The 15,609-nt window shown below is 36.5% G+C and overlaps 1 protein-coding gene across 2 annotated transcripts in view; it reads right to left on the reverse strand.

Annotated features, from left to right (window-relative positions):
* Nucleotides 1–15,609, reverse strand: part of VPS8 (VPS8 subunit of CORVET complex) — a 244,235-nt gene that overhangs the window by 52,468 nt on the left and 176,158 nt on the right. For both annotated transcript variants that reach the window (XM_014783113.2, XM_087439905.1), the window contains exons 40-42: nucleotides 12,286–12,367; nucleotides 11,852–11,934; nucleotides 368–448 (exon numbers count right to left, since the gene is read on the reverse strand). In XM_014783113.2, coding sequence (XP_014638599.1) covers nucleotides 368–448; nucleotides 11,852–11,934; nucleotides 12,286–12,367 — 246 coding nt within the window. The remainder of the gene's footprint in view (nucleotides 1–367; nucleotides 449–11,851; nucleotides 11,935–12,285; nucleotides 12,368–15,609) is intronic.

Consider the following 15,609-nt stretch of genomic DNA (forward strand, 5'->3'; position numbering starts at 1 on the left):
CTATACTCATGCTGACCCTTCCTTTTCATAGGTTACATCTTTGCATTCAATTATTTTTCTAGAAAGTTTCTCATACTTTTCATCTGGAAAAAAAAATATTTTTCTCACTGCCAATGAATCAAAACAATAAAATGAATCCAAATTTTATGCATTTCCACATTCTATAATATATGTGTGTGTGTATATAAAATACATATTAAGTAAGATCATGAGAAATTTAAAAATCTTAAACACTACTTCAATCTACCAAACTTCCACTAAATATTTTTAAAGAAAAAGTATAGGGTGCAAAAAAAAAAAAAAAAAAAAAAAAAAGAAATAGCCTCTTTCTACCTTAGGATAGGCTTAGAAATGGAAAGTAGCTTACTTGTTCATAGTTAAAGGTATCCAACATTCCCAGAATAAGTCCCTGGATTTCTCCAAGTTTTCCTTTTCCATAAACTGGATCCTAATTAGAAAAAAGTTGCAAAAAATTATAGTTCTGTTCTTGGTATTTTAAAATTACTTTAAAATATAATTTACCTGAAAAAGCCAAATATTCTTAAGTATTTTTCTACAGTCACAAAATATTTATTCTTCCACAAGCCTTCCAACTGAAAATGCATATCAGTCTTCCTCTGGCCATCACAAATATTTTAGAAAAATAAACAAAACTTAAATGATCCAAGCCCTTTGCTTAAAGATCTTCTTTGCAAGTCTAATTAAATTTCACTCTTTTTTTCCTTCAAGAAGCTTCCTCTCCTTCATATTAAACACCACCTCTCCCTCCTTGAGCGCTTATTTATCTGCTACATTTAAACCAATGTTCTCATGAATAACCAGAATCTGTCCAACAACAACTCCTCCTGTGACCCACATTTGGCCACCTTCTGGCCCAAATCAACTGAACCACTTCAGTTTAGGAGACAAGACTTCAGTTTAGAAGATCAGTTTCTAGATCCAAGGAGCAGCTTTCAGTTTTTCAAAGCTTTTTTCAATAAAGTCACTACTGATAACCAACAGATATCTAGACACCCAATCTTCCCTCTACTGCTTTTCATACGAGGTATGCCAAGAACTTGTTTATTATATACAGTTTGGAAAACACTGAAGTGTACAAAAATAAAACAAAACAAAAAAATTCTGAAATCCAACCACCCAGAGATAAACACTTCTGGTATTTTGTTATATATTCTTCCAGTCGTGTTTCTGGGGAAGGAGAGAAAGGGCTAGAGAGAGGGATGTATTTCTTAGTGTACAAAATTGGAGTATTTCTCATATTACTTTTATATCTTTTTTTACTTAATAGTATACTGTGAGCAGTTTCCCATATCACCAAACACTTTGTAATAGCAACAGAGTACAGGTCATGTGGAAACATCATGTGTTAGTCAACCTTTCTCCGTTGTTGGACGTTTAAGTTTCTCTCCCCACCCTTTAACCCCAAATCCCACCATTATCAAATGCAAGTGGCTGCAAATTTTGTTCGGAATCTCTGTCTTTAGAGGCGACTTTTAGAAAAAGGAATTACAGACTCAAAAAGCATTTTTATGGGTATTGATATATACTGCATAATTGCTCCACCAAAAAGTTGTATTATGCAATTTTTATCTCCATCAGCACATTTGTGAGCTCATTTTACTGCACCTTTGGCTAGGCTGAGAATTATAATAAAAAATTGCTAATAAATGAGTATGTCAAATCTACTACTTTACTCTAATATGAGGTTATGTATGACATAAATAACTCTTCCATGCTAAACAGAAGAATCCAACTATATAGGATGATAAAAGTAGCTGCAATTTATTAACTGGATAACATATGCCAAGTACAGTGCTAAGCATTTTATGTATACCTATTACTAAACTCCTTCCAGAATGTTTATCAATGAAGAAATTCAGGCTTAGAGAGGTTAAGTCACATTGTCTAAGATCACAAAACTATTAAGCAGATAAGCCGGGATTTGAATCTAGTTACTTCAGAAGCCATGTTCTTAACATGCTACACTGGTCTCCCAAGTATGGATACATAAACTAATAAAATAAATAATAAACTAATGTTTGCTAGATAATAGAGGTAACTAATATGGATAACTAAATGACAAACTAATCTTTGCTGGAAAATATGGGTAACATTTCTGGTTACTTCTTAGGGAGTAGGGGTTATTAAAAGCTTGGTGTAGTAAGAGTAACTGAGAGTTCAGACATTAAGAAAGAAAAAACGACTGTAAAGTGGGAAAAATTTAGGAGAGAGGTTCAGAAGTGTGAGAAGAAACTTTGCCTTCCTGCTCTTGTACAACACAGTCTTAGGACTTGCTTCTTCTTCTCTTCTAGCCTCCGAGGACAGCTCTTGAGAACTGGGTAGATGCAGTTTCTAAGATCGGTTTTCAGTACTTTCAGTTAGTCTAGAGCAGCACAAGACTGTCTGCCATAGGTTCCTGGTCCCTGATGCTGAGGTTATGCTGAAGAAACGGAAGGCAGAGAACAACTACGAATTTGTGTACTAATTAACAAGTTTACAAGTTTGGGCTTGAACAGGTCACTTGAATTTAGTGGGGAAATTTTCTGTTTCACAGCTAGAGATTGCGTCGCTAAGCTAATGATACCTGTCAAACATGTGCAGACCATTTACAAAAGGCAAGACTATGGATATCTCAGACTAACTCTTTACTAGAAAAACAACTCAGGCTACACATCCACCAGACAATTTTCTTTTTTTTACATATTTTTTATTTATTTTTTAAATTTTTTTGTGAGGAGGACTAGCCCTGAGCTAACATCTGATGCCAACTGTCGCCCTCCCCCCTTTTTTTTTCTTGAGGAAGAGTGACCCTGAGCTAACATCCGTGCCCATCTTCCTCTACTTTATAAGGGACGCTGCCACAGCACAGCTTACCAAGTGGTGCGTTGGTGTACGGCCGGGATCTGAACCTGTGAACCCCAGGCCGCCACAGCGGAGCATGCGCACTTAACCGCTTGCGCCACCGGGCCAGCCCCCAGACAATTTTTTCTTTCAGTTTTCTTTGCCTAAAAATAGACCCATGTTAATGCTTCTGAACTTACACTCGATTATGCTTTTGGTCAAGCTCTTAATTAATATGCTTATTTCTCAAAGTATCTAATGGACAGTGTAATACCTTATTAGAAAAAATCTATTAAAATATCTATTATAATATGTGCATCCAATACACTAATATAGCTCTAGCATAGAAAAGCTCTGTCATTTGTTTATGACAAGAGTGATTTGGAGAATAAAGAGGGGAAAAAAAGAAATCTTTATAGGTCATGTTTATATTTATTTCAGTACATTTCATTTTAATATGCATAATTTAAAGGCAAAATCATGAAAATTACCTCATGCCGGGACAACATATAAATTATAGAATGCAAAAGGGAGCTAAAGGCTTCTAGCACAGCATGTATACAATCCACTAGCTTTTCAAATGATTTTCCAAAGATGTCAGCTAGATTCTTCAGCAATGAGTAACCGCTGAGGTTTCTCTTTCACTTCGTTTGTAAACGATAAAAGAGCACACTTGAGTACTGCACATAAACTTGATTTTTAAAAAGCCCATTAGAAAAAGATGTGATGATCACTTTTTTTCCCTATTGTTTTCTAATACCTATTGTATCATATACATGATTTGTTTTAACATTAAAATATTTACTAACCAAGGATTACTTTAAAATATGAATAACGCCCTCAGCAGGTTAACATATAAGTGATTTGTTTGTTTTAATTCCCTCAGTAAGACAGTCATAAACAGCTTCTCAGAAGTCAAGAATTACTCTTGCCATAGAGTGAAGATCAATAAAAGCAAGCAGTGAAGACAGAATTTATATAACATAAATATGGTCCCTTAAAAACACTCACTAACTGATTTTACTCATATGTGGAAGATAATCCAACAAACACATAGATAAGGAGAACAGACTGGTGGTTACCAGAGGGAAAGAGGGTTGGAGGAGAGTGAAAGGGATAAAGGGGCACATATGTATGGTGATGGATAAAAACCAGACTATTGGTGGGGAACATGATGCAGTCTATAAAGAAACTGAAACATAATAATGTACACCTGAAATTTACATGTTATAAGTCAATATGACCTCAATAAAATAATTAAAAAATATTTAAGCAATAAAATAAAGTATTCATGAATCCAAAAAAAAAACACTAACTCATCATCTAACGTTCACAAAAGAAACCTGTAGGTACCAGATATCAGTTTGAATAAACATTGAGAGGTCAAGAAGATCTTTGAGAACCTCTTATCATGTGAACATCTCTTCTGGAAAAACTGTAAATATCTGAGCAACTGTGCATCTAAATAACTGTCACTCCCTATCTTCTCCCCAAGGGACCTGATTAAGTGAGGTGGATATGGAAAACACCCTGGCTAGTGTTAGGTATAGAAGAAAAGGCCTAATAGGGTTAGAAGACCTAGATTAATGTTACAGCTATGCTCACTTAATAAGTGAGTAAATGAGGCAAGTTATTTATCTTTCTGAGTGGTACTCTCCTCATGAGAAACATGAGGATACCACTGCTTCCCCAGCTTAACATACACAGAGATCAAAGGAGATAAAGAAAAAAAAAAAGTGCTTTATAAACTGCTGAGAACTACTCAAGGATATCAGGTGATTGAGTCAACTAATATTTATTTAGCATACATTATGTTCCAGGCACTGTGCTGGAACACAGGAAATATTCTAGGAAATAGTCTAGTGGAGAGGACTTAAAGTAGATTAAATACTAAGGCTAAGGAGAAAAATGATGATGGGGGGAAGATTAAAAACAAAGAAACACCTAGGTACATACAAACCTCTGGTGGGAGCGCTTGATAATTTAAAGGAAATGAATCAATTCCTTGAAAGACACAATCTACCAAAACTCCCACAAGGAGATACAGGTTGTATCTTTTAACAAAATTGAATCAATAAGTAATAACCTTCGAAACCAGAAGGCCCCAGGCCCAGATGGTTTCACTGGTTTATTCTACCAAATATTTAAAGAAGAAATTATACCAATACTCAACAATCTGTTCCAGAAAAAAGAAGGAACACTTCCTAACTCATTCTATGAGGCCAGCATTACCCTAATACCAAAACCAGACAAAGACAATCTTAATCAAAATGCCAGCAAGTTACTTTGTGGATATAGACAAAATGATTCTAAAGTTTATATGGAAAGGCAAAAGACCCAAAATAGCCAACACAGTATTGAAGAAAGACAAAGTCAGAGGACCGATACTAGCTGACTTCAAGACTGACTACAAAGCTACAATAATCAAGACAGTGTGGTATCGGCAAAAGACTTGACAAATAGGTCAATGGGAAAGAACAGAGTGCCTAGAAATAGGCTCCCATAAATACAGTCAACTGAGCAAAGGCAATTCAATGGAGAAAGGGATAGTCTTTTCAACAAATGGTGCTGGAACAACTGGACATCCACATGCAGAAAAATGACTCTAGATACTGACATCTTTCACAAAAGTTAACTCAAAATGGATCACAGACCTAAATGTAAAATGCAAAACTATAAAACTTCTAGAAGATAACATGGGAAAAAATCTAGGCGACCTTGGGTTCGATGGTGAGTTTTTAGACACAATATCAAAAGCATAATCCATGAAAGAAAAAATAGAGAAGTTGGACTTCATTAAAATTAAAAAAACTTCTGCCTTGTGAAAGAGTGTTGAGAGACTGAAAAGATAAGTCACAGACTGGGAAAAAATATTTGCAAAACACTTATCTGATAAAGGACTTGTATAAAAAAATATACAAAGAACTCTTAAAATTCAACAATAAAAGAAAAAACTAACTAAATCCAACTAAAAAGTGGGCAAAAAATCTGAACAGACACTTTACCAATGAAGATATACAGATGGCAAATGAGCACATGAAAAGATGCTCAATGCCATTATTCATTAGGGAACTGCAAATTAAAACCATGAGACCACTACACACCTATTAGAATGGTTAAAATCCAAAACACCAGATTTATTAAGACTTGTTTTATAGCCCAGAATATGGTCTATCTCGGTAAATGTTCCATGAACACTTGAGAAGAATGTGTACTCCACCGTTGTAATTGATATATAAACATTAACTAGGTCAAAGGAGTTAAGAGTGTTCAGCAGAAATCTGCTGTTCTCCTTATTTTTGTTCCTCTGTGTCCTTTTTCACTGGCTGCTGTTAAGCTTTTCTGTTAATCACTTATTTTGAACAATTATGTGCCTTGTAGTTTTCTTCATGTTTTTTGAGCTCGGGGTTATTGATCTATGTGTTAACAGTTCTCAATAAATTTGGAAATTTTTCAGCCAATATTTCTTCAAATATTTTTTTCTGCTCTGACTTCCTGTTTTCAGGATTCCAAGTACACAAATTTTGGGCTGCTTGAAACTGTCCCATAGCTCACTGATACTCTGGTTCATTTTCTTCTGATTCACTTTTCTCTTAAGTGTTTCACTTTGGATAGTCTGTATTGCTATGTCTTCAAATTCACTAATCTTTTCTTCTGTTTTGGTGTCTATGTCTGCTAATTCTAATATCCATGCCATATTCGGGTTTCATTTCCAACTTCTTTGTATATCTTATAAGTTTTTATTCAATGCCATAGCCTGTAAATTTTACCCTGTTGAGACCTAGATATCTTGTATTCCTAAAAGTACTTTTAAGCTTTGTTCTGAGATGCACTTAAACAGTTTGATCTTTTCAGGTCTTGCTTTTAAGGTTTGTAAGGCATGAGTGGAGCTATGTTTAGTCTAGGACTAATTGTTTCCCACTGTTGAGTACTTCTGAGTACTCTACCCAATACTCTGTGAATTATGAAGTTTTCTAGTCTTACTGGCAGGAAAGACACTATTTTTGGCTCTGTATGAGTGTATTATTCCCTCTAATCCTTTCAGGTGGTTCTTTCCCTGGCCTAACTAGTTACATTTGAGGGAGTCTTCTGCATATCTCCAGAGTTCAATCTTCTGGTACTTGCCCCGCAAACGCTGGCCACCTTGGTCTCTCTTAACTCTTAGCTCCATCTCCTCAAATCAGTGAGTATGCTGGAAACTGCTCGTGATCCCTCTTCCTGTGCTATTGCCTGGAAACTCTCTCAAGACATTAAGGTGGGGCAAACAAAGGACTCACATTGTTTATTTCCTGTCTCTCAGGAATGACTGTTCTTTATTGCATGATATCTAGTTTTTTTAAAACGATTATTGCATATATGTTGGCCATTTTTTGGTTGTTTCAAGCAGGGGGGTAAATCTAGTCTCTGTTACTCCATCTCGGCCAGAAGTGGAATTCCTCCATACTTGACTTTTATTCACTCTGGAAATATTTATTGAGTATCTATTACAGTCACGAGCCACATAATGACATTTCAGTCAACAACAAACTGCATATATGACGCTGGTCTCATAAGACTGGTAACACACAGCCTAGGTGCGTAGTAGGCTATACCATCTAGGTTTGTGTAAGACGCTCTATGATGTTTGCACAATAATGAAATCACCTAAAAACACACTTCTCAGAATATATCCCCAACATTAAGTGACACATGACTGTATATGCCACATGCCTCTGGGCTAGGTGATGGTGATAGAGTACTAGAGATAGTCTTACCTCTCAAGATTCTTATATTCTAATGGGAAATAAAAATAGGTAAATAGACCTGATTCTTAGATGTTTCCTAGAACTCCATTTTTCGCTGCCTGCTTTTCTCATTAATTCATTTCCTCCTAAAGTTCATTTAGTTTCAAGAATTTAACTTAACACTTCTATGTTGATGACTTCCAAGTCTACGTCCCCACTTCTTACCTCTTCCTATCAACTCCAATCTTATATTCCCCCACTGCTCACTGTTAGCCACATGAACTTGAAATCAGGGGATTACCTGGGTTCTTCTTGTGTTCCCCTACATCTAAACAGTTAAAAAGTAAAGTGGATTCTATCAACTAAGTAATTTCCAAATCCGTCTTCTACCCATTCTATGTAACCCAATCAACAAACCGTGAGTACCTATTACATTCTAAAGTACCTCTATGCCTTCAGTCTTGATCCCTTCCAACTTATCCTATATAATACAGGCTGAGTGATCTTTTTTTTTTTTAATAGATTTTTATTTATTTTTTATTATTATTTTTTTTTTGTGAGGAAGATCAGCCCTGAGCTAACATCCATGCTAATCCTCCTCTTTTTGCTGAGGAAGACCAGCTCTGAGCTAACATCTATTGCCAATCCTCCTCCTTTTTTTTTTTTTTTTTCCCAAAGCCCCAGTAGATAGTTCTATGTCATAGGTGCACATCCTTCTAGTTGCTGTATGTGGGACGCGGCCTCAGCATGGCGGAGAAGCGGTGCGTCGGTGCGCGCCCGGATCCGAACCCGAGCCGCCAGTAGCGGTGCGCGCGCACTCAACCACTAAGCCACGGGGCCAGCCCCTGAGTGATCTTTCTAAAGAGAAACCTCATTCCATCATTCCTCTGCTTAAAATCCTTTGATGAGAATTTACTAATTTTAAAATAAAATCCCAAGTCCTTACCACAGTTTACAAAGCAATTCAGGACAGTCCCTGCCTGTCTCTCAAATTTCAGGTCCATGATTCACCTTTATTCTTGTCCTATGAGACAAGCACACTTAAACACTTGCAAATCTCCAGATGTACCACGTTTTACCTCAAATTCTTTGTATATATAGTTCACTCTGTTTAGAATAGGCCTATCTGCTATTTTTCCTTGATTCCTTTAGGCTCTTTAAGATTTAGTTCAGACATTTCCTCCTCTAGGAAATCGTTCCAAATTCCCTAGTCTGTTTCAGATATATACTTTTATTGGTACTCTTCTGACTATATATATTCAGACACCAACTCATTCTAACTTATTCAAAGAAGATAATTATTGTAAAGGTACTGGGGTGTTTCAAAGATCCAAGCAAAGGAACGCAGGTAAGCCTTAAGAGCTACAATGAGGGACTCAAATGCCATCAGGATTTTCTCTCCATGTTGTCCGTCTTCCCAGTCTTGAATCCTCTCCTTGCATCTTCTCTCTTTTCCATGCATCTTGTCTATTCTCCTCTTTGTGTGTCTGCTTCATCCTTCTCCTCTCTTTACATTAACTTCTTTTTGTTATTTCAATACATATGATGGAAAAGTCGCTGTCAGGTCCTGAACCTTGTACCTTATATAATCCAGAGACCTGATGAGAGACTTACTCGTGTTTCTCAAGCACAATTCTAAAATTTCCTGGAAAGGCCACTGACTGGTCCCGCTTAGGCCAGTTGCCCACCCTGAGTCAATCAGGTGGAGTCGGGAGGCAGGGCCACCCTTTCACATGGCTGCTCCTGTTGTAATCATGTGGATTAAGAGTGTACGGATGTAGAAGTGGCAATTATCCTACATGGGGTTCAAAGCAGATAATCCTAAAGGTGGCCACTTTTACTTGCTTAGAGCCCTATAAATAGTTATTATCAGAACTTTTCTGCCCCTCTGTCTTTTTTTTTTTTTTTTTTAAGGGAGATCAGCCCTGAGCTAACATCTGTGGCCAATCCTCCTCTTTTTGCTGAGGAAGACCGGCCCTGGGCTAACATCCATGCCCATCTTCCTCCACTTTATATGGGACACTGCCACAGCATGGCTTGACAAGTGGTGCATCGGTGCGCGCCCGGGGTCCAAACCCCGGGCTGCCACAGCGGAGTGCACACACTTAACCAGTATGCCACTGGGCCGGCCCCCTGCCTCTCTTATAAGAGCTCCTTTAGGGCAAGAACTGTGCCTTTCATCTACATAGCTAATGACCAAACAAGGAAACATATAATTAATAAACTAATTAATAATTAACTCCTCAAAATACGAGGGACTGAAACAAATGAAAAGGCTTATATGATAAAATGGGAAAGAGCATAAATTAGGAGGTAAGAGACTTTGGTGGTGGTCTAGGTTCTGCCACTAACCTCAGGCCAGGTACTTAATTTTTCTATACTTCAATTTCCTTCCTCCTTCATCAACAGAAACTTTTACAGTAGCCCTACGTATCTCAAGAAACTACTGTGAGCTTCAAGTGAGATAGTATCTGTGAAAGCACCTTGAAATAACAAAAATCTCCATACAAATATAAGGTAGAATTATTATTACAGTAATCACAAATGTGCAAACAAGGAATTTAAGAAACAGTATACCCTCCTGATCAGTGGGAGTTAACAACCACTGAAGGTAGAAAATAATAAGAATACAATTACAATGAATGCCAGCATAACTCAAAATAAAGTGGAAATTTTCAAATATCAAAAGCCTTTAAAGATATAAATCTTTTTTGTGTGTGTGTGTGTGTGTGAGGAAGACGAGCCCTGAGCTAACATCTGATGCCAATCCTCCTTTTTTTGCTGAGGAAGATTGGCCACGGGCTAACATCCGTGCCCATCTTCCTCTACCTTATATGGGACGCTGCCACAGCATGGCCTGACAAGCAGTGCGTCAGTGTGCGCCCGGAATCCGAACCTGTGAACCCCGGGCCGCCGCAGCGGAGCACGTGCTCTTAACTGCTTGCACCACCGGGCTGGCCCCTAAAGATATAAATCTTGAAATACAAAATTTTTAAAAAATCATATGCTTTTCCCAAGGGAAAAATAGATTTTCATTTATTATAGTTTATGTATCATCATGTGTAGTTAAAGCTCAACATAAAGCAAAATGCATACACTGAGAGAGAAGGCACTTTTGGCTTTAAGATTTCATTTTTTCTAATTTACTTGGTAAATTAAAGTATTCCTGGCTTATGGAGATATTACTTTATATATGATTAAAAACCTTATGACTAATGTATTTTAAAATGGAAATAAGAGAAGTAGTCTTTATCAAAGAATTATTCAATACATGATAAGGATCAATGAGATAATATGTGTGAAGATACACTCTAAATGATAATGTACTACGTGATGGGAGACTACTGGATGCGGCAGTCTTTATCAGCAAAGGCCCAGACGCTTAATACCAGACAGGAAGGACAGCTTGGAGGGTCTTAAAAGAGAGCTGACAGGGATATTCTTGACTGGATAAAAACCATTTGAAAATTATAAAGACCAATGGCATCATATTACTGTTTGATTTTTTTTTTGGTGTGTCTCTATACTGTATAAAGTGAAGAAAGACAAAATGGTTCTAAGGATAATTCCTGCTGTTTCCCCAAGAACGTTCACAGATTTTTCTAAAAATATATCTTGATATATATATGGTGATGGACAAAAATGTACAACCCAGAATTTTACAATGTTATAAACTATTAAAACATCAATAAAAAATATATATATATATCTTGGTGTAATTTTAGTGTTCTCCTTTTGATGAAGCTGGAAAGGTTTAGGCATTTTTGCTGAAGAAAACAGGCTGGAATGATGTTTCCTACAAAGGCTCTGGACACACAGCTGGCTAGAATCTAGAGTAGGGGATGAGTCTTGAACAAGGGTAAGTTGTAGGATGAGTTAGAAAAACTAAGTAATAACCAACGATTAAGAAATGCCCACATTAACTTAATTTTTAGGTTATCTTTTTTTGATCTAAAAAGTATAATCAGCTGGAAATAATGGTAATTCTCTCCCAGTTAGCACACCAATAGGAAGCTTGTATATCTGAATCCCAAGGTAACAGCGAACATGGGTAGGCTGCACACTCTACCTGAAGGGTCACCAGTGTGTGCCAGGCAAGCCCATACCAGTGGAGTGCCAGGAAAGATTCAAGGATGAGAGTCATAGGTTAGATATTTAGCTAATGCGAGAATTGGCTGCGTGATTCTTGAGACTCATTTAAACATTAGCCCAATTTGCTGTTATTTATACATAACTAAAATATTAGTTGAAATCGATCAATTGTATTTTTCCCCCTTTTAACTTACCTGTAAGATTCTTTGCAAGATTGATGGAAGAGCGATAAATGCTGCCATGCTGTTCAGAACTTGCATGGTCAAAGATTTCAGAGCTGTTATAATAAAATGTTAATATTAAGGTTAGTTTAAAATAAGAGTTTTTGGTTTTTCCTATAAGTCAGTGGAAAATAGTAGATTTATATTAAACTTAGAAACTTCCTAGAAACTTAGCTAACCAAGGCCAGATTGATATTTAGAGTTAACTGCTGATAAGTTGCAAAGCTACTATTATTCAAGACAAATCATATAACTGGTGCCACAGAAAAAATTGAACCTGAAGGATGAGATCAACACTACAATATGATTTCATTAAGAAAAATAATGAGAATATGATACTGGGAAGAAGTATCAATTTTTAGAGATAAAAACTGGGTGATGGTATATGCAGACTTTGATGAACTTACCTTCAGAATGCAGATGAGGAGCAGCTGAACTAGACAGCTTCTGAGGGGCCATCATTGCCTCTAATAATGGAAACCAGAGTGCCTATAATACAGAGGAAACCAAAGAAAAACCAAAGTGTTCTGTTGTTTTTAAGAATAACTAACATCAGCATAGTGTTTTACAAGTTGAAATGTACTTCTCACACACATTTGTTGGTAAAAATTAAAAAAGAATAGATGGAATACTTGACTGGCAAGAGAAAAGACAATAAAAAGCAGGGACCATAGCAGAAAGATAGCTTTACCGTGCACCTTTGGAAAATAAGGAAGCTGAAGTTCAGTAAATCTAGACCCTGGAACTGCAATCTTCTGTGTCTCAGGAGAGGGTAGGTTCAAAGGAGCTTCCTGCTGGGTTCTTATATACTCCGGTACAAATGCATCACCAACAAAGTCTAAATAGCCCTATGTACTGCAGAAGAGAATAGAGAACCCCCCCTAACAATTATCCCCCCCATTCTCTTCAGCTATGTCAAGCAAGATAAATAAATAAAGGTTACCCAAACTTTTCCTATATCGAGCATTATTTTGTATTTCCTTAGTCATCACAGACCAAGAAGTAGAAGTTAACATTATTTCAATGAACATTTCCAACTACATCATGAGATAAATTAACAGATCTATCATTCATTTATTCCTATTATGTTGGGCACTGTATTAAATGCTTTACATATATTTCTCATTTCAATCTCATAATAACTTTATACAGTAAGCATTATCTTCACTTGAGATAAGAAATTGAAGTTTAGAGAAGTTAATAATTTGCCAAAGATCATACTGTCAGCAAACTGTTTGACTCCAAATTCTGTGCTCTTCCTAAGTCTTAGGAAAAGTCTTTATCATCAATAAACAGAAAAATACACTTTAAAATTTCAAACACATTTTCTTGTTGGATAATGATTTAAAAGATCCTCCCAGTATCTCGGGAGGAACCTATCCCAGTGAACATCCAGGAGGCATGAGGAGAAGTCAGCATTGACAGGGCAGGACAAGAGTGGTTGTTTGCAGCAGAGGGCGTGTTCTGTCCCCACCACCCGACACTGTAGAACTCGCCTGGCGATGGAGACATGGGAGACCCTTGAGGCCAAGGGGATAGGCCAAGGGTCCAGCGACTTTCCCACTGGGTGACCTCTGACTGAAGAGCTCTACTAGGGAGCCCTTATCTGTCCCCATTTGAGGTTTTCTAAGGCCAGAATTTTATACTGCTGACTTTTTATGTACTTCTTCAAGATCTTAAGATACTGGCTGTAACTATGTTCTATACTGACAACGCTTTATTTTATTGAAATTTTAATTTATCCAGTACTCACGAACTTTTAATCTTGTATTTTATTCTTAGAAAGCTTCGCTTAGCTTACCTTTTAGTTGCCTATTTTAACTTGTTTTTACAACCACATCACTTATTTCTGTGTACTTTATGGTCTTTTAATTTAGCTATATATGGCATACCTAATTTTTACCTTTTGGTTTTCATATTTATTATGTTTAGAAATTTGATTTTAAAATTTTCTTATTTAATCTGGAATTACACTTTTAAAGTTTACTTTATTCTTGATTTATAAATGGCAGACTAGGGGAAACATGGTTGCAGAGGTAACAGCCATAGGATGTGTTCATACTTTAAATAGAAGAGTTATTCTTCTTTAATTAAACATCCACATTAACCCTAAATATATGGTAAACACTTTTTAAATATTTTCTCTTTTGCTCTTTAATATTGGTTCTTAAAATTTTAACTTGGATAACTCTAAAAACCCATAGGCTAAAATAACCATTCACGATAACAACAATCCTAAACCCTGAGAGCAACACGATTAAATCTGAATTACTTTCTGTTATATAATAAATGGCTTTCTTTTCAGGGAATTATATGCCTAACAAGGCTACATTATTTGTTGTATGTAATCACTGGACCCTGGGGCAGCAGCATAAATAGACAGATACACAAAGGCAGGACAGGTAGAGATTCTACTGGGGAAAGGACCGACAACCCAGCTTCCTGTGGTCTAACTTGAAGGAAATACTCCATAATATTAAATCTTCTGATGAAACTTTTGAAAAGAGATATCATACACAGTTCATTGTCAAGCTTTTGGATACTTCAAATTTTCTAGTTAGTTTAGGGTCTGCGGCAATAGCTCTTGTTCTCATTCTCTCCAAAACAAAACAAAAACGAAGAGAAACAAAGCAAACAACCATTAAAATCTCCTAAACTGGGCCGGCCCCGTGGCTTAGCGGTTAAGTGCGTGCGCTCCGCTGCCGGCGGCCCGGGTTCGGATCCCGGGTGTGCACCGAGGCACCACTCCTCCAGCCATGCTGAGGCCGCGTCCCACATACAGCAACTAGAAAGATGTGCAGCTATGACAGACAACTATGTACTGGGGCTTTGGGGGAAAAATAAATAAATAAAATCTTTAAAAAAAAAAAAAAAATCTCCTAAACTTAATGTGTGGTATTATATAAAATCAGTCTAGCATTTTCACAAAAATAGTATTCACATAAAAACTATCATTCAAATATTTTTTGGTTGTTACGAAACTTGTTCAGAAATGAAGCAGAAACCAGTTGTTGGGGGGCAGGTGGAAGTAGAGAGTGGTGGGAGGTGGGAGGTGGGAGGTGGGAGGTGGCAGGTGGAAGGTGGGAGGTGTGTGTGTGTGTCTAAGAGAGGGACAGACAGATAGACTTCTCTTATTTGCAGCCAGTAAATGGTGTAATAATCTTAGAGAAGTGAAAATTTCAAAGGATAGAAAGAAGTCTAACATCTAATGTCTTTATTAAGACAATTTCCAACTCAGACACATTTTTTTTGACAAAAAAAGATAGAATAAATTTTCCTTTTGTCACATCAAAGACAGTGTTATTCCTATCTCTGATTAAGAGATACAGAGTTCAAATATAGTCAGAATAATCCCTAGAGTTCTGGAGGCATGGATTTTATACCTAATCCTACCATTAATATATGTGAATCTGGACATATTTCAGCTTATGTGAAGCTAAACAGCTCTATTTATAAAATATAACTGTCATTTTTTCTTAAATTTTCCAAGACAAGAAGAAAGAGTATCAAATAGATAATAGAGAGGAGATGGAAAGGTTGAAAAATAAAAAAGACTTGGTATTAAATATGTATAAACATAGTTTTAACAATTCTACCCTTTTGTGTTTTTCTATCAAAATATAACCATGTCCAAATATAGCCAGCTAACCTAAAGATGAACAAAAATAAAATCTTAGGAATGGAAAAATCATGGCAAAAGGATTGGCTTAAAGTCCATAATCTGCTTAAAT

Source organism: Ceratotherium simum, chromosome 15 (assembly GCF_057802395.1).
Source record: "Ceratotherium simum simum isolate JZ-2026a chromosome 15, ASM5780239v1, whole genome shotgun sequence".
In the NCBI taxonomy this organism is placed as follows: domain Eukaryota; kingdom Metazoa; phylum Chordata; class Mammalia; order Perissodactyla; family Rhinocerotidae; genus Ceratotherium; species Ceratotherium simum.